Source organism: Ambystoma mexicanum, chromosome 8, assembly GCF_040938575.1.
Source record: "Ambystoma mexicanum isolate Mex_15411 chromosome 8, UKY_AmexF1_1, whole genome shotgun sequence".
NCBI lineage: Eukaryota > Metazoa > Chordata > Amphibia > Caudata > Ambystomatidae > Ambystoma > Ambystoma mexicanum.
In genome coordinates, this window is record NC_090929.1 from 1,500,650,469 (window position 1) to 1,500,669,870 (window position 19,402).

General features: G+C 44.8%; 1 protein-coding gene across 2 annotated transcripts in view; it reads left to right on the plus strand.

Annotated features, from left to right (window-relative positions):
• The window catches only part of BORCS7 (BLOC-1 related complex subunit 7), a 200,751-nt gene that overhangs the window by 171,322 nt on the left and 10,027 nt on the right, over window positions 1-19,402 (plus strand). For both annotated transcript variants that reach the window (XM_069611691.1, XM_069611690.1), the window contains one exon: window positions 1,723-1,766. In XM_069611691.1, coding sequence (XP_069467792.1) covers window positions 1,723-1,766 — 44 coding nt within the window. The remainder of the gene's footprint in view (window positions 1-1,722; window positions 1,767-19,402) is intronic.

Below are 19,402 nucleotides of genomic sequence, written 5' to 3' on the forward strand. Positions count from 1 at the left end.
CTTTCTACCTGTGGTGTTCCCCAGGGGTCTAACCTCTCTCCCTGAATTTTCAAACAATACCTGGCACCGTTCGCCCACTGCATTGCTGCTCTCTGCTCAACCTTTCAGTGCTATGCAGATGACACCTAACTTGTTTTCAGGCTCCCCTCTGCCACCTCTTCTCCCTCTCTCATCTCCGACACAGGAGTGGTGCTCTGCCAACGACCGCTGCCTTAATGCCAGTAAGACAGAGGTCCTCCTCATCGGCACACCTGCACCTTCCTTTCTTGTCACTTTCTGGCCGGCCTCCCTTGGCCCTCTCCCTGCTCCCACTTGCAAGGCTAAGAACCCCAGGGTGATCTTCGATTCAACACTTTCCTTTTCTCTGCACATCTTTGACGTCTCAAAAAAGTTTAACTACCAACTGCACCTCCTCAGAGGTATTCTTCCTTTCCTCTCCTTCCCCCAGAGCTCTGGTTCTCTCTAGACTGGACTATTGCAACAGCCTCTTTCTAAATCTGCATGCAACCACTCTCTGCCCCCTGCAGCTCATCCAGAACAGGACTGCAAGACTTGTCCTTGGTCTCAAGCCCTGGGATCGTATGTCTCCAGCCCTGAAATCTCTCCATTGGCTCCCAGTAGCTGCAAGGATTAAATTCAAGACCCTTTGCATTGTCCACAAGACTTTCTGGGGCCTGGGTCCACAATACTTTCAACTCTCCCTCCGTAAATACCTTCCTACTCGAGCTCTTCGCTCCTTCACCTCCAACTCCCTCAGGGTCAGTCGCTTCTCCAAGCAACGAGTTGGGGGTAGATCCGTTTCCTCGGTTGGGGCCTCCCTCTGGAACAGCCTACCTGATTCTCTGAAACTTGAGGCGGGCCATCTTCGATACCCGGATGCACCTCAAGACCTTCCTCTTTGCTCCAGCCTTCGCTCTTCCTTTTCCCTGCTAATCTGTCTGCTTTTGGCACCGGGCACCTGGTTACCCTCTGATTTTCGGGCCCAGATCCTTGTCCTCCCAGCCACATCCCGCACTTCCTCCTGGCAACCCTAGCACTAGGGGTCTGTATCTGCTACCCTACAGCTCCCTTCCAGCACTTATCAGACTCCAGTTGTCTACACCTTTTTCTCGCACTTATGCTGGCCGCGCTACCTTTTGTTGTTCTATCACGTGTTCAGCACTTTCCATTCCTCCCTGTTCTATCACGTGTTCAGCACTTTCCATTCCTCCCCTGCACTTGCACGTTCTCAATGTCAATGGGCCTAGTAAGATCGTTGTTTTGTCCTCCCTTGTTTCTCCTACCTTGCCTCATCACGCTCTGAAACACTTGTGTATGGGCGTGATACAAATACAATATCGTATGATATCATTAATGGGAGGGCAGATGGAAAGTTCATGGGGGAGCCTTTTTGTTCCTTTAAAGAGAATTGTCGACAAATCTTGAAAAAATACAAGGTGACTTTTCCTTCAGTCGAAGACCAGTGTTTTACATGGACAATTAATATGCACATTAGATAAATCTTTACCCTTAAAAGTTCAAAATACATGCTTTTAACCAAGATGTAGTTACCTTCATTCGGCTGGGTGGAAACAGCATTGAGAACATTGTCTTTTTGCTAAAACTATTGCTTCACATTTAAAGCAATACTATTTGGATGTATGGGCTACTTATTGATGTTTGCATGATATATTGAACATCAAAAGCTAAATGAGTCTGAATGTGATTCTCTCTTCTTCACAGAGTCTAAGGAAGATGGCGATCATAACAACTCATCTTCAGTACCAGTAAGTGCTATTAAAGTGGTTTGCCTGCTGTAATGAAGTTTGTGAGTTAAAGGTTTTGTTTGTGTACACATACTGCTATGTCCTGTCTTCTTTGCTCTGCACTCATTTGAAATCTGAGCTGCAGAGCTCTTACTAGGGGTGTGCTCGGCAAGGTTAACAAAGAATAGGCGTAACGCGTATGTGCAAGAGTACATAGCTTGACATGGCTCGGCCATCTCATGTGCCCTTATGCTCAACTGGCAGTCCCTTTTTTTCATTTGAGGAAAATACTTTGTCTAGGAAAGCATAACACCCAACAAATGTTTTGGGTTGCTAACTGGTTTCACCACCCTGGGGGGTTTTCCAGCTTCTCCACTTTTAGCAGAAGTATTGGGATTCAAGCTCTGCACCTCCTTCACTAAGTACTTCTTGGAAGCAGGCTCCCATTGGTTGTGGCTACAATGGCTTCACCCCTACTACTCGAGGCCTGATTGCATTTTCTGTGACTTTTTTTCTGGTTGCATTTTATCTGACCTTTTTTCTGGCTGCTGCGGTTCCACCTGAAAGGCTTTTGTTACATTTTTGACAGAAAAGGCTTACTGGAGATTATTGCCTTTTTTTCTTGTACAACCTGGCATGGGAAATGTTTCCATCTAGCACCAGTGCACTGGTACAATGGGGGCAACCCAGAGTTTTGGATCCATAGGAGTTCTCTGGATCTAAATCTACTGGTCCCAGTGTCGAGGTGCCTATCTGGCCTGAATTCACACTCTTACCACGTAATCCGGTGTATTAACACCACTTGACCTGTGACATAAACTACAAGGCACGTGGTTCTGGACATGTTATGTCACTTATGAAGACGCAAAGGCCAGTTTGTATACCCAGAGAACTTATCCATAAAGTCTGTCAATATAAAGCAAATTAGGGGAGTGTTAATATAGAATTTCATTTTTGGAAATTATGTAGGTCCTTTTTAGGGTCCCATGAATTTCTTAAAAATGTGTTTCCCTTTTCATTTTTGGATAGCTGACCTATTTTTGGTGGACAGAAGAACGTCTAGTGAAGTCTTCATTTAAACTATGGTCCTGGGTTGCCCACAGGGCTCCCAGGCCTAGAGGAGGCTCAAGCATTCTATTTTTTGCTTTGGGATGATTACATCATCCTACAATGGTTGTAGCGAGTAGGCTGGTGGTAACGATTTATTTTTGGACCCACTAGCGGTGCAAGCAGATTTACTGCATTAGTAGCCCAATTTACCCTTTTGGTAGGCATTGGAGTACCAATGTATTTTTAAGTCCTACTCTCGGCCATTTTATTTTAGGTCCTTCCTTTGTTCAGGGGGAATCATGAGGCAGGCCTGAAATCGACATACCGCACATGTGGGTGCTTTGGGAGTCCAGCTATGCACCCTCTGTGGTGGTTTGAACTAATGTAGACCTGTTCCTGGCAGTGGGAAAGCTATATCACATCCTGTGGGGATGGTTTGAGTTGAGTGACAGATTTGGGGGCCAACCCCATTGGCTGACCACCTAACCTTTTCTTTTTAACCCACAGTCTGATTGGTGGGCAGGGGGGGGGGGGAAGTGGGGGGGGGGACGTGTGTGTGTGTGTGTGTCCGTCCGTCCGTGTGTGTGTGTGTGTGTCCGTGTGTGTGTGTGTTCTGCATATCCTGCCTTGCTGCATTTTTAGGGTCAGTTCGGGCCCTTTTCTCCAAACCCTGTGCCCTGGGCTGATCTCCTGTTGGGGGTTTTTGGGTGCTGGTCGTCCTTCCTGGAATGAAAACAAAATGTCTTAGGGAACAGAATGAATTCTTCTCAACAAACAAAACACAGTATCTCTGCAAATTGACTCAATTAAAAAGATAAAGGGAAAATCATTTTTACAAAATGTATTCCACAAAATATGTAATTGAAAGTGCATCTATCATTATCTACATACATAGTGTGCAATAGTGCTGATATTCTGACACTGATAGCGCATACGATGATCATAAATTATAACAAGTTAAATAAGAGGACCAGGTCATATTTCAATTGGCTTCAAACAGTAATACATTCCATATTCAAACAATGCTAACAATTTATTGATTGTCCGTATCTCCACTTTTGCAATCGTTTTTTGTAGTTGTGCTATTTAATATGTGAATCTATCGTCACAATCATTTTGAGCCACTTAATAAGGGGTATCATACAACTTGCAAAGAAATGTAAAACGCATGCCCATCAAAATAAAGATAAAAATCTATATGGCCAAAACTAAATCTGCTACAAAATATGATGCCCCAGTCTGGGTGTTCGCTAACATGCAAGTACTGCAAATTTCTCAAAGGGCTACTAGGACTCCCCAATTCGGCACCGAATTTTGCAGCTCATAAAGAATTGGACATACATTTCCTTCTGGGCGAACTTGCAGCAGAACCAGCTCTTCATTGGCTCTGCATATGGGTGAATCCCAATGCATCGCTGACATTTCTTATAAAGCATGTAGCCCAAAAATAAAGGTGCAGAAAAAATGCATTGGATGAAACATATAAAAAGATTGTTCCATGCTATTAATACATACTTGTTTGCATAACATAGTTCTTTAATTACCCCTCAACCTAAAGATTTAGAGTTACGTTTTAAATCCCATGTGCTCGTTCAGAGAGAATGAGTTGAGATTTCTAAACCTCTGAACCACAGATATGATTGTGGCAGCAGAAAAAATTCAGGATTATCTCTATGGAGTAATTATATGGCGCAGAGAAGCCCATAACCAGAGCTTCCTTCAATTGTTATCATTGGGGGCTGGTCTGGTGAGAAGATCTAACCAGATCTCTTTAAAGGGCTGTATGAAATGTAATGCGGATGTAGAGGAACTAGCACATTTTCTTTTTTTGCCCTGCATACTCGCATCTGAGATCAACTACATTGGTACCCATCCTTGGGGGGAGGGGGATGTGATTTTGGTACATTACTGCCAGCCCTTTACGTTTATTGCCTGGGCACTATTATACACGCAGAGCCTGGAAAATAGGGGAAATTAGGCTGAGCCCTAGCAACACCACTAAAAAGAAGAGGGCCGTCTCAACCGAAATGTATTTGATTAAAGAACTAATCGGTTTATTATAATACACGTACATTTGTGGGAGCATCCTCACTTAATGAATTGTTTTGCTGAATGATTTTAATGGATTGTACTTTGACAATGTTATTTAATACTGATTCTAATTGACTGTATTTTGACAATAGCTAATGCCCATGTATGTCTTATAAATGTTTTATGGAATTATAATTCTGAATACATATTCGATTGACAGTCATTTTCTATCATGTTACCAAAGGACGCCTACTAGTCACGTCCAGTTTTATCAAATAACCCCTTGAATTTAATGCCTTAGAGGTCTTGTCTTCATCAGGGCATGTAATTCATCTGTAATAGTAAATTAGCTGGTATTATTAATCGTTCGCCCCTGTATACTTTTTTTTTTAATTGAGCATGTACTAGTCATCCTTCCTGAATCGCCTCTGTTGTCCTGCTAGCTCCACTTTTGATCTCAGCCAAGCCTTCCATACTGGGACTGTCTGTTTTATTGCAAGCTTCCTGCGTTACTCTCATGATTCAGCATTAGTGGGCCCACCTTGGTGCTGATTGCTGCCATTTCCTGGGAGGGAGTAGAGACTCCAACATCCCTCTTTATCGGCTCTTCAGGAACATCCTTGGTTGCTCCCAACATTGTCTTCACTGTAGGACCTTTTTACTGTGACTGGGATGCCTTTCTTTTACCTCAAAGCTGCCAGAACCTGCTTTGCTGGAATCAGCCACCTTGTCAGTGTCTTCCTCACTGCTGCTTTCTTTTGCTTCTGGCTTTATGGGCTCACTGCAAAGAAAGGCAGTTTGTTCTTCTTTTCCATAGCTTGTGTCCTCTTTGGCGACAGGGAAGTCTCGTCTGTTAACCCGCACCTGCAGAAGAAGCCTTTTACTTTGTTGTGTAGCATTCCTGGAACCAGGTTTATGCAAACAAATTATGTGAATATGTACATGTGAGCCCTGGGGTGGTGGTTTATTCATGTTACTTAATATACATGATACTCGAGGATTGAGGGGCAGGCCTCAACCACATTTACCTTTTTGGATTCCATTGTAGTTTTTCGTGCTTTGCTACATCTTCTTCTGTGGTGGCTGGTTCTCGAACCAACCTCTGGAACCCTTCATTAAGCTCTTCTCTGGTGCTCCTGGGAGTGGTTAGCCACCAAATGTGCACCAAGTGGCTAGAGCCGGGACTTCACTTCCTTTTCACCATATAGATGGATTATTTATTGATTGTGTCCCGTTGATTTCTAGAAGGTCCCTGTTACTCCCCTGCAACTCTACAAAGTGACGGGGGTACTTAGCTGCCCCTGGAAATTTTTCCTGCATCCAGTCTAGGTGCAGAGAGTGTTATGCCGAAGACTAGAATTTTAACTTCCACCAGTGGTTTTTAATGTATTTATTTATGGTTGCCCTCCCTTCTGCTAAAATGAATGCATGATTGCACTGCTACTAGTGACATTGTATCTATTTTTCCTTAATTGTAATCCCTTTGTGCTCTGTCTCAGTATCTGTTGTCTTTTAGTGGCCTCTGGCTGTGTTTTAGAAATCTGCCCCCCGCCCCACCCTCCCCCTAGGACCTTACCGTATTGGCATTTGATTTGTATTTTCCAAATACTATGTTGTGGAGGTCTAGAATTGCTGTCACTTTGTAAGTGTTGGCATTGGGATCCTGTAATGACAATGTGTTTTAATATCTAGTTCCCTTCTCCCCCATCCCTCACCTTTGTATTCAATGTGCCTATCACCAAATGGAAGTGGCATGTGTGATTATGACCTTTACTGTTTTTATAATACACTAGTCAATTTTTACTTATTGTTTACAAAAGTAAACCCACTTTATTACACAAAAATACTTATTTGACTAATAGTGGTGACTTGCAATATCCCTTTTCGTTTTGTAGGTGATATTTTATTCCTTATAATGCATGGTCATACAATGTTAGCCCATTAATACCTGGCCTTTAATAATAATAAGTAACAACATGCAGATTCTTGCTCTCATGTGTAATACCCCAGCAGTGCACAAAAAAAGCTACTACCAAAAAATGTTTATTAGTTAATATCTGTAAAGTGTCAGAGAAACCTATTTTGCATGAAAGGAATTTTCAAAAGCTTGTCACAAATTTAAGTACAGTATTAACAGCTGGAATTCTGCTATGTATTGGCTCAAGCAGCAGGCTTCGAGGCCTCACCACTGAATCATAACTGATTAAAGGGCAGTAGTGATGTCACAACTAGCCTGTAATTTGATAGGCTTTTTATAGGGCCATTGCAAGTGGGAGGGGTGGGGGGGTTATTCTCTTTGGGAATGTGTGGACTAATTGTACCTTTGTGTCTGCCTATTTCCCCTTCGTACAGTTAAGCCTGACTGCTCTGCCACTCTACCATTTTAAAAGAGGTTTGGATTCTGTTTTTGGCTGGTGCTCTGTCCCACCTTACGGTTGGTGGTTGTATGGCCCCCAGAGGGTTTTGTAAAAAAAGCCCTAATAGAGCGCATAAAAGGAATTGAGTGAAAATCCAAGAATCATGAGGCGGACAAACCTTAAGCATCTCCCTCATCAAGCCCTGTCCCATTTATGTCGCCGCTGGGTCTTCCATCACCGCTCTTCAGAAGTGTGTTTGGCCCGAAGGATCGTCAGCCAACGGCTGACATAGGCCCCTTGCAGGGCACACTTATTTCATGTATTGCATCAACCATCATAGCTACCAGTAGTGATACCTTTTTCAATATTCGAAGTACCATTCCCTCTGCCTCGCTTGATCCAATTCCAGGTGTGTGTATTCATAGTGAACCCAGGCATGCACCTCTACCACAGAATTCCATGAGGTATTACTTTAGCAATACATTTTCCAAAATATCTCACAGTTAGTTGAGTTTGGGCTCAGGATTCTGAGATAAAACTGCTTACTATGAGATTGATATGGTTTGAGCCAAATCTAATGCACTTCCAGCCCCTAAATCCACTGGTATTTTTGGACCTATCTGGGCCTCCAAACAGGCCATCTGGATTGCAACTTTTAAGCAGCCACTGAAAAGATTTGACAAAAGCTTTTTTTCTGCTCAACTTCAGTAGATCACTGTAGAAGCTAATGTGGGCCTGCCCAAGTGGAGATGCTCTGCCCTATGACGCATCCAGTGGAACAAATGTATGTTGTGGAAGTTGATGATATCCACAGCTAACCCTTGAAAGTGTATACAGTCCTGGGTGGGATTTGTAAGGTGTGTTCGTACTCTGCCATTACCCTCAGGCAAGCAAGCATGGATGCACTATTCATGGCCAGAAAAATGTTCAATTGTTGGTAGATGGGTGACGCTGCTAATTACCACTTAGTGAATATTGAAAGACATTTCCATGTGGGTCTCGGTATGGGAAACAATTTCCCACTGCTATACTCTATTCAGCTCATTATCAAGTGAGCGTTGCCAGAAAGAATCGTTGTTCAGACTTTCTAGGTACTAGATCTGTCACTTGATGTAAAAACCTTTAGTGGCAAGCAGCTTGCACAGTATATTCTTTTTTATTTTTTATTTTTATTTTAAATATTCTTTATTGATTTTTCATTAAAAAAAACGGAGCCAGCCCAAAACCCTGGCCTAGTCCATTCGACCTAACAACACTTCTATAGCACATACCAGGCTGACATCAGCTTGCGATTTTCTTCCAGAACACAAACAGAAAGGGATTCCAAGGAGAGATGGAGGGAGTGCTACGGATTCCATATACTCCTGTCCTTTGGCTTCAGAGTGGGCATCTGTTGTCACCAATACCAGATGTAGGATACCTAGATGTAATGAATGGATCAGACATTGAAAGCTACCGTGCTGAGAGACACACCTCCATTAAATGCGCTTAGTCTAAACATCACTAATGGCCCTATTGACATCAGAATGAAATACTGTTATATCAGCACTATCCATACCAACATCCATCCCTATGTCCAATCAATATCCAGAACCCATTACCATCAACGGAGCCCAAGGAAAGGTCTGATCAGAAAAATGTTCAATATTGAAGAGGGCCAGAGAAGGTGGTGGTTTATTTAATCTGTTCTTAGCCCATGGGGGAGGCCATCCTGACGAAATTTCACTAGCGCTATGGGATCCCTCCCCAATCCCATACCCTACTTCCCCCGGCAGTGGACGCACCCCTGGGCTGAGATGTCCGCCCAGGGTCTGATACCAAGTGCAGAGTATGTTTCGGAGCATGCCAGAATTGGAGACTTTTTCACCCCGACACTAGGTCTGGCAAAGTTGGGCAACTATGTGACCCCACTTGAGCTGCAGTGGTCGATTTTTGTTTAAGGATTTAGAGATATTATGGAGGCCATTACAAGACTGAAAATCTCTGTGAATCAAGTGGATAGATCTTCTGGGGAACCAAGCTTTGGAGACAAGAATGCATAATAAGAAGAGTTGTCTATGCAACCCATAGGAACGGGGGATGCAGGTCCTAGAAGAGACAATGGAGGCATGTAACATACAACTGAGACCAACGTAAATGGTGGATGCTACAGTCAAGAAAGCCTTTCCATAAAAACATTCAAAGTAATGTAATTTGGCATTTGTATATTGCCTTTTCCCATTGGTATGGCCTCGAAGTGCTGTAGGTGAACGCCCTTCTGGGACAGAAGTCTGTGGTATAGGGGATTTGTCAGAGGAGTTTGGAATGTGTGTGTGCATTTTAGCCCATACGAAGGTAGGTAGGGGTGGCCAATTCCCTGCTAGTGACCCATGTCGAGCTGGCTTGTGGATGGGTGCTGTGGGGTTGTCTGGAGAGTATGCGAGCGCTGGATTATGTGTCCAGCTAGAGCGAATTTCTGTCATGGGACATAGCTGCATTCTAATGACAGAGGTATTGTGTGATGTGTCTTCAAGTAGCGTATGATTGCAGATGCTCGCGGGTGGGTGGCTGTGCCTGCGGCTATCTTCTATTGATATGGTGGGGGGTTCTTCTGGAAGGCAAGATGATTCTCTAAGCGGCGGATGGTAAGGGGAATTGCATTCCATACTGTGGGAGTTTATACGGAGAAGGAGGGTCCCCTTATTCTGGTCGATTTGATGGGAAGAATGACCAGGAGTGTGGTGCCTGATCGCAGGTCTCTATTGGGTTTGTAAGGGGTGAGTTGTGTTGTAGGTATTCTGGGCCGGTCTTGTGCAGGGCTCGGTGGATGATGCGCATGGCTTTGAAGGTGGACCGTCTCCTGAAAAGGAGCCAGTGGACGGCACAGAGGACAGGTGTGATGTGCTCTCTGGGGCTAAGGGCTAGAAAGAGCCTAGCTGCAGTGTTTTGGACCCTTTGGAGCTGTCTTAGTTGATATTCAGTGGCGCCCAGGTAAAGGGACTTAGTATAGTATAGGCGGGAGAGGATGATAGTCGTGATAGCTGTGACTCTATGAGGGTAGGAGAGGAAGGGGAGGGATGCGTCACTGAATGCGAAGGTGTAGATAGCATGATTTTTACACAAAGTTGATGTAGTGTGAAAGTGTATGATCTGTGTCTGTGGTACACCCCAGATTCTTCACTGAGTTGGATGTGGTGGGAGAAGAGCCTAGGGACTGCCATGTGCTGGGTTGGTGGAAGAGAGCAGTCTTCACGCAGATCAAGATTTTTTTTTTCCGGGGTAGAGGAGGAGGAAGTTAGCCATCATCCAATGGTTGATTTCTATGAGGGGCAAGGTCGGGTGGGCTGGGGCGGGGGAAGCTTTGGAAAAGGCCTTAGGGATTTTGAAGCTGATCTGAGTGTCATCTGCATAGTTGTAGCAGGTTAGGCCGTGTGGGCGAATGAGAGCAGGGAAGGGGCTCAGGTAGAGGTTAAAGAGCAAGTGGGTATAGGGAGGTGACCTGTGATACTCTGTTGAGGACGGGTTGTAGTCCTCCATGGGGTGGAGGAAAAAGGAGGCACGCAGATAATTTGGGATCTGTTGGTGAGGAAGGAAGATATCCACATCAATGTTGTATCCCTGATGCCGAGCGAGTGGAGCTTGTCAATGAGGGTGCAGGGTCTATAGTGTCAATGGCCGCCAAGAGGTTGAGGGGGATAAGTGCGGCACAGCATTCCGAGTCTTAGGTTCTTTTGAGGTCATCCCAGATGGAGATTAGGGATGATTCAGTTCCTTTTAGGGGTCTGAAGCCTGACTGGGACGGGTTGAGGAGGAGGTTGGATTCAGTGAAAAGACAAAGCTGGGAGTAGGCTGTTTGGTCATTAGGTTTGGCTATGAAACGGATGTACGAGATAGGTCTGTAGTTGGCTGGTAGGAGGGGTCAAGGGAGGTCTTTTGAGCAGTGGTTTGTTGTGGGATGTCTTGAAAGCTGCCCGGAAAGTGCCTGAGGTGAGGGAAGAGTGGATGATGGATCTTTCGATGCTACCTATGCAGGTTGAGGAAAGGATGTCTTTTAGGAGAGAGGTGGGCACAGGTCTCCTGGGGATCCCGACTGACAGCTGCAGGCAAATAGCTTCTGGACTTCAGGTGGCGAGATGGAAGAGAAGGAGCGGATGAAAGGGTGGGCGGATGGAGGGTCTGTGAGGTTGGACGTGTGTGTAATTGATCAGGGCAGGAGTACTGCTAGTTGGGCGTTGATGGTGTGGTTTCTTTCCACTGCTATGTTGTGGTAGTAGTCCTTGGGAGTTGGGAGGAGAGGGGGGGTGTGCAGGGAGGTGCCTTGAATTCCCAAATGTTCTTATGGAGTTCCCTGCTGGTGTTACAGGTGTTAGAGATTCTGTTCCAGTAGAAGAAAGGTTTGGCCGTATAGGCTTTGATCTGACAGGCATATGCAGCTCTATTCTGGGTGATGGGTCGGCTCGCCATCTCCATTCCAGGGTGTGGTTTTGTGTTTTGAGGGATTTCAGAGATGGGGTGAACCATCTGTGGTAAGGGCCTTGTCTGTGGGAGGAGGATCCGAAGGGGGTGAGAAGTCTGGGGGCATTGGAGAGCCATTGGTCAAAATGGCTGATGGAGGGCAGTCCCTCCCGGAGAGGTAGATTGGCTAGGGAGGTAAGCAGGGAGTCTGCCAAGTCTGGAGTTACTCTAACCTTGTTCGATAGTGGGAAGCGGGTGGGCGGTCCAGGGATAGTTAATCAAGGAGGAGGATTTGCTGTGAAATGTGAAGATGGCTGCATGGTCTGTTCAGATTAGTGGACGGGGACAGGGGTAGCGTGGAAATCCGATTGGAGGAGCTGAAGATGGCATCTAGGGTATGTTCTGCAGAGTGTGTGGCATTAGATACCAGTTGAGTCATTTGGAGGGCTTCCAGATTGTCCAGGAGTGGTTGTGTCATGGGGTTATGTGGAACATCGAACTATATGTTGAGATATCCTAGCATGGTGAGGGAGGGTTGGGTTACCAGGATGGCCGCCAGGGAGTTACTGAGGGGATCAGCGAAGTTTCTGTTGTAGCCAGGGGTCTGTATAGGAGTAGGAAGCGGTGAGTAAAAGAGGGGGTGATGAGAAGTTTCACTAGGAGAGATTCGCAGTCTGCGTTGCAGGCTTGCTCCTCAGAATGTGAGGCGGTGAGGTGATTTGTGGAGGATGGGTATCCCGCCTGCCCTGCTGGATCTGTTGTGCACAATGAGAGTGTAGCCTGGGGGAAAGGCCTTGTGCGCAATGGATCGAGGTCCTCTGAGGACCAGGTTTCTGAGATAAAAATGATGTTCTGGCTTTCAGAAGATATGAAGTCATATATGTTGTGACAGTTTTTGGCGACAGATCTGGCGTTGATTAGGATGCATGCAAGTCTGCTTCGAGAAAGGTTATTTGCGGCGGGGCAGAGGGAACAAAAGGTGAGTTGTTGAATGGTCATTGCTGGCCCCAGGAGAGGGGAGCAGAGGAGGTCATGCTGGTGGCAGGGCATGAGTGAGAGCAGGGCCCTGGTGGGGGCCCCATGTTAGGGGTCAGTGTGAATCGGTTAATGGTTTGGGGGGTGAGAGGAGGAGAAGGGTTGTTGATGGGAAGTGTGAAGTAGTTAATGGATGGTGAGGTGTCTGTAGTGGGAGGAGGGGGGAAGATGCTGGAAGCATTTTAGGTGTGTGTGTAAGAAGAGTGCTCGCAAGGTGTGGTTCCTTAACCCCTTAAGAGCTAAACACGAGTATGCGCATCCTATTTGCATAGGTTTGCATAGAGCTCAGTATTTAAGGGGTTATGGTGTGGTCCGGTGTGGAGGTGGTAGGAATGGTGTGTGTGAGAGAGGGAATTGCAGAGGTGTCCCTCATCTGAGGAGTGGAATCAGTGATTGGAAGGGGGGACCGAATAGGTGTAGGGTGCCAACTGCGGCTGTCGAAAAGGGATGATATTGAAAGGAGGCGGGCAGGAGGGGGGTAAGGTTCTAGATGGGATCGGGTTGCCGATTTCTACAGGAGTGCAGGGAGCTTTAAATGGAGTCAGTGCCTGGAGTGTTGCAAGATAAGTTGAAGAGTGATTTCACTGGGTTGGTTGAAGTGGGGGAGGTCGGGTGTAAATGAGCGGTCATGGATCTGGGGGTTGTGGGGTAGGGTGAAGTATGCAGAGATAGAAGGGTTCAGGTGGTACAGTGTCTGTGTTTTAAAGGATTTGAGGTGCCAGTGGTTTTGTGTGTGACTGTTGGTGGGCCATCCGAGGGAGGGGTATTGGCCAGGGTAGTCCTGGCAGCGTTTTGGGATGCAAAGACATTGATGGGGTGGAGTGAGTGAGAGGGAAGATGGAGGGCAGCAGTGGGGCGGGGGAAACGGAGGGAGCTAGCAAGGAAGGGTGCAATTGCGCTGGTGTATATTTTCCTTCCACAGATCTCCTTCAGTTAAATAATGTGCATAATATTTTGTATTTAATCTGATACATATACTGAAATATACAGTTGGTTAATAGTAGTAATAGTCAAGAAGATCACTAAGATTTGTTATTATGTTTTATGTTTAGGTTTGAAAAAAATATGATTGCCATAAGTCCAAATACAATTTTGATCAGAATCTGAGCCACACCAACTATATAACGTGCTGTAGGGCAATTCTTCCTAATCGTCATCCTTTTTAGTCATTCTACAATGTGTTACTTTGCAATCTGATATGCACAATATTAATTAAAAAGCAAAATCAGTATTAAAATGGATACAATATCACATGAAATACATATTGAACCTCCGAACCAAAATACTAACACTAGATGCATATAATGTTAAATAGAATATATTATTTTGCTATAGCTATCAGCTATATAGAATATCGCTGAACAAATCTTCTTATTCAGCATCCTTCTTTGGCCATTTTTCGATATATTACTTCACATAGTTTACTGTGTAGATAAAGATGTGCCCACATTTAAAAGAGGGCAAATTAATATCTGAAATGAATCTATTCGCAATTAATATGTATGTTAATCCTGTAAAGCCAACTTAGGAAGAGCTAAACTGGGGGGAAATGCATACATTATAGGTAGATTATCTCATCATTGTAATACCTTGGAAACTACACAGATACCCAGATGTAGGTCTTCCTTATTACTAATGCCCTTCATAAGAACTTAGCAAAAGACATATTTATTTGGAATTGGCAGCGAGTATAAAAATGGAGATCTGCATTTTGTAAATCATTTGTACTTCAGAGGAGATTACATTAGATTGTCTGTGATTTTAGGTGTCTATAAATCGAGGACTGCTGTGGTGCCAGGGCCCTCACATTTCTTTGTCGTAGCACCTACGCAAGGTAGTTGCCAAAGGTTGAATTTTAAACCTAAAGTTTGGTAACCATCATCTCTCACCATTTTCTTGCCTGTTGTCCTCTGGGAGACTTGGAGAATTGATCTCTTTTGTTCCACTATTCAGACTCGTGTGGCCTCTGCTTCCATGATGTTCCATGAAAGTGTTCACTTTTATAGACATACCACCCCTCATCCTCTTTATTTTTGAGTATTTGCTCTTTTTTTGTATCACTTGGCGCTTTTTTGGCTTTACTGGTTCTACCTCGGGATTTCCTCCCTGCAGGTCTGCACCTCTCCTCATCTACATGCACTAATACAATTAAATGAATTATCAAATTGCGGTATTCCTCCATTTCATTTTCTTGCCACCTGCCTTTCCCTCTTGTGCTTGAAACCCTATGATTGTGATCTGCACCATACAAATCAACGATAAATACGTTTATGACCAAATAAGATATTCATCTAGCCTGCCAAAGGAAAAACTCAAGACAGAAGCCTTATTTGAGTGATTTCTCGAGCTCTAAGGGACATCTTTGAGCTAGAGAAATCAATAAATAAGGCTTTTAGAGGTTACAATAAAGACACTAGTAGTTTGGATGCTGTATTTTCAGCATTTAATAGAATATTAACTGGTTCTGTGAACAAAGTCGAGGCTATGGACTGCCCCAATTACTTTAGTCAACATGTATTTTGGCAAAATGCAAGCTAAGTGCCACCAAAAAATTCACAAACAGATATGGAGCTATTGTGAAATAATAAATTTCCTAAAAAATTGATCATCTCATGAAAGGCAGGGATCTTTCGGAATTCCCTTGAATCTTTTTTAAAAAATCTTTAATTGTGTGCTGCTTTTTTTAAATGTGCTCAAAGAAGTATCAACTGGCGAAATTCCAGGCAGCTGAAAGCAGATGTTATTTTGCACTTCATGAAAAGGGATATAAATCTCTGGCAAAATACTACAGACCATTTGCCAATCTCGCTATTAAGTCGTGCCTCAACATACTAAATATTCTTTATTAATATTTTGTTTGCTTGGGTCTGCGGATATATTGCCTTCTTCCTTGTTCATCCAAATCACCAATGATTCAAAGGTTTTATGGCAGGAGAAGGACATTGGTGATTCAGAGTAATTCTGTTCAGACAAGTGTGCAAATGCTTTGCTCCAGTAGCAGCACATCCGTACAGGCTTAGACTTTGTGTACTGTTACTATTAGGCATTAAAAGTAGACGGGGGCTATCGGGCACATCATGCAAAGTGTGCATGGAGCTCTTAGGACATACAGTAAACATGAATAATCCCGCTAGCTCCATTCAAAACAATGAATTCTGAGAGCGGATTTGTACACTGTGCCAAGCAAAGTGAAACCAGCCCAACTCACCATGAAAAAGATCATTTCCGCAACATTGCATTATTACACAAGAAATACACAATAATTGTGATCAAAAACGGTCAGGGTAGATTTATTCTCTTTACATATGTTGTCTTGTCCAGATTCACCCTGACCAACTGTTTTTGATACATTGTATAATACCTGGAATGGTCAGGGAATAGCCAGGGGCCCCTTCTTTTGTTACATGATCCCCAATAGTAAGACAAGAGACTATTCTCCCTAATGCACAAAGCAACCCTGAGTAGAATACCTGCACACCCTATGATGTGTAAAATGACTCTGAGAAAACACTCGCCGTGTTGGTCTCCTCCTGCGGACAGAAAATGAAATGGACCAAGAGCAAAGGGCACAGTTATGGCTAAAACAAATGTGACCCGTCAATGCATTCCACTCTGACCAAATGTTACACAGACTGATATTAGTGACATGCCTGCTTGCAATTGTAACCCGCTTAAGTGATTCACACTAAATAATGCACAAAGCAAATGTGACTGGCATACATGTCTTGAGGGCAGTGTGTCAGAAGGTAAAGAAACGGCAGTGGCCGCCTACAGGCGTTCAGAAAATAAATGATGCAAATGAGAAATTGAGACTTATAATGTACACATGCAAGGAAGCAACACTTAAGACTTAGTTGTTGATCTATATTCTGCTCAGTGGCATACCGTGATGTGGAAAGAGAATTGGTACAACTGTATCAAGTAATCTCTTAGTGAGTGGGGATTGTCCTTCTCTATACATTTTTCAGACTTGTACGTCTTTGTACTAAAAAGCTGATTGCATACACAGAATATTTCCTCGTTTATCTTCTAACACCTCATTTGTTAGTCTGTTGATGTCATCTGGTTGTACACCGCAGTTGAGTGGCTTAGTAGCTTTTGTCTAATCAGTGTGATGTCTTTGGGGAATATGTGTATTACTGTCCCGTGCATCTTGGGTATGTATTGTATCAGAACATCCGATGACGATGCAACATGACAGTTTACTAAGAATAGCAACTTCTGGAATTCAAAAAAAGGTGATTTGGGATTACACAATGCAATCCTCAAAATAAAACCAGATACTATTAAAATGGTCCCAGTAGTTTTAAAGTCCAAATGAGCATTAGTAACATTGAAAATACAAGTTAAAGCACACTTGAACATAATTGGTGTATAATCTTTTTAATGTACTAAAATGACCGATTAGGAGGCCTTTTAGTGCACCACCTTTAACAGAACATACATTAGAAAAATCGTTCCTTACCTTTAGTGTTTGGCGTCTTGGAAAAATTCTGGCTTGGCTAGAATTGTGTGCGCTATTGAATGTTCAGGCTAGAATTGTGTGCGCTATTGAATGTTCAGCAATCATGGTATTTTGTGGGAAAATTGGGTGTACACTGGATTAGCAGTCCTTTTGTTTATTTCATTTGTCTTCATTTGAACTGCCAGGTACACACTATGTCAAAATGTTAACTTGTATGAACACCGCAGATTGTGAAAAGTCTTTGAAGCTATTAATAAAAATGGGCATGTGCTCAATGGCATGAAAATGTTGTATAAAATAATCGGGATAGCATGGTGATTAAAGGGGTGATGTGCAACAGTGGAACATCTTGCTGAATTCAGTTAGCAAGTGTTATTACCTCCAGTAGTTTTGTTTAGTAGTTGTGCAATCCTTAGGCGGAGACAGGATGGGTGGTTCTTTGTTTTTGTGTATTTAGATTGTCTGACTTTCACCAGCAAGATACTTCATGTGTAAAGATGTCTTTGAGTGTGGGCAGGCAAATAGTGGCATGTCATTGAAGCTTGTAGCTGTCCACCCGCATACGTAAAATGCCATAACTTCTTATAAATGATATTAAAGGGAGTAACCATTCTGTATTTTCATACTGCCTGACCCACTTCCCCACCTCTCCCCCCCCCCCAATCCAGCTGAGACATCATCAGTCACACCCTTGGTGGGTGGTGGGGAGGTGTGATAGCCACACATTTCTGGGTCTAGTTTGCTAGATACACAGCCTTCGCATTGTTTGAATTCTGCACCAGCTTCAATGCATCTCAGACATGATGTGTACATACTTACTCTGTGAGCACTCCCAAAACTGGTAAAGCCAATAAAAGATCTGTGTGGGTGGAGAACTGCTATAGAGTGAAAAAGCAGCGTGTCACATGTATCGGTAGCCAATAGAAATTGTTTATGCATTTTTCAACCAAGTATGGATGAAAGGCTGAGCCTGTTTTATTTGTAATCAAAACAGCAACCGGGAACTTGCGGCGCGGTGGTGACCAAGTGGTCCCAGCGGCGCACCATTGTGTTGCCTACGGCCGGCGGTTTACCTCTTAGACCACGCGGTGGTCAACGGCTGCCTGTGTGGTGGTGTCTAGTGGCGCACCCGAAGGCCTCTGTTGCTAGGGGAGAGGAGGCCCAGCACCCCCATAGCGGTGGACTTCAACTTCATTAGGCGGACCCGCACTGGCAGACTGATCCACTGGTCGAAGAGTGGCAGCCGCCCCGGGACCTCCAGGAGCTAAGAGCTTGCCGGTTTGAGTGTGGCATTTGAGCGACCCCTGCCCCGGGGTCACTCCATGTGACCTGGGTGGAGCAGCAGGCTGGTGACTCTTGAGTGTGCAGCTCGGTGAGCAGTTTTCCCTGCCTGAGATCTGAGGTGGACTTCAGCAAGACCTTTATCGTCAGTGAGAAGAGGTGCAGTGCGCCAAGGAGGATGCCCCCCCCGTGGAGCTAGTGTCAGCCTTTTGCCCCTCCAACTGGGAGTGGAGTTGGGGACTGCAGACTGTTGATCTGAGAGCAGAGACCCTGGAGTATGCAGACAGAGGTGGGTGAATGGTGGTGATGGACTGATAAGACTTGGCAGCTGAGGAAGGAGGCTGCCTGAGCCCTAGCTGTGCACTCTCTCTGGCCATCAGTGGGGTCTCAATAAGACTGGCGTCCTCTCGGGGAGCAGCCAGGCCGGGTACCTAGGGGGGCTCCTGACTCCCCCCGCTAGTTCAGCAGGTAGAGTGTTGCTTGTGGCTTTGAGGGCCTGCCACCAGGAAGAATTGTGCGGTCATGCCGAGAGCTACAACACTTGGGGGTGACTCCGGACATGTGGGGTGGCAGGCACTGTGGGATTTACCTACCTGCATATCACCTCGTAAAACGCAGAAGAAGCTAAGATCGGTGACGTCACTGTGGTCCCCTGTGGCTGAGTTTGACGGGGTAGGTGGCTCCGGTAGGCTATCGGGAGAGAAGATGGCTGCTGCAAAGGAAGGAGGAGCGGGGGCATCGCCTCTTACGAACCAGGACCTGCTCAATTGTATGGCCACCCTGGAGGAGAAGAAAGGAGATTACGTCTGCGATGGAGGGGCTACGTAAGTCCTTGGATGTACTTTGAAGGACCTGAAGCAAATCAACACAAGAGTGGGTAATGCAGAAAACTCCATACATTCCCTTCGGGAAGATGTCCTTCATCTGCAGGTGGAACTTGCTGGCACCAATCAGGGGATGGAAGAGCTAATAACCACGATCAAAGATTTGGAGATCGATGGGGG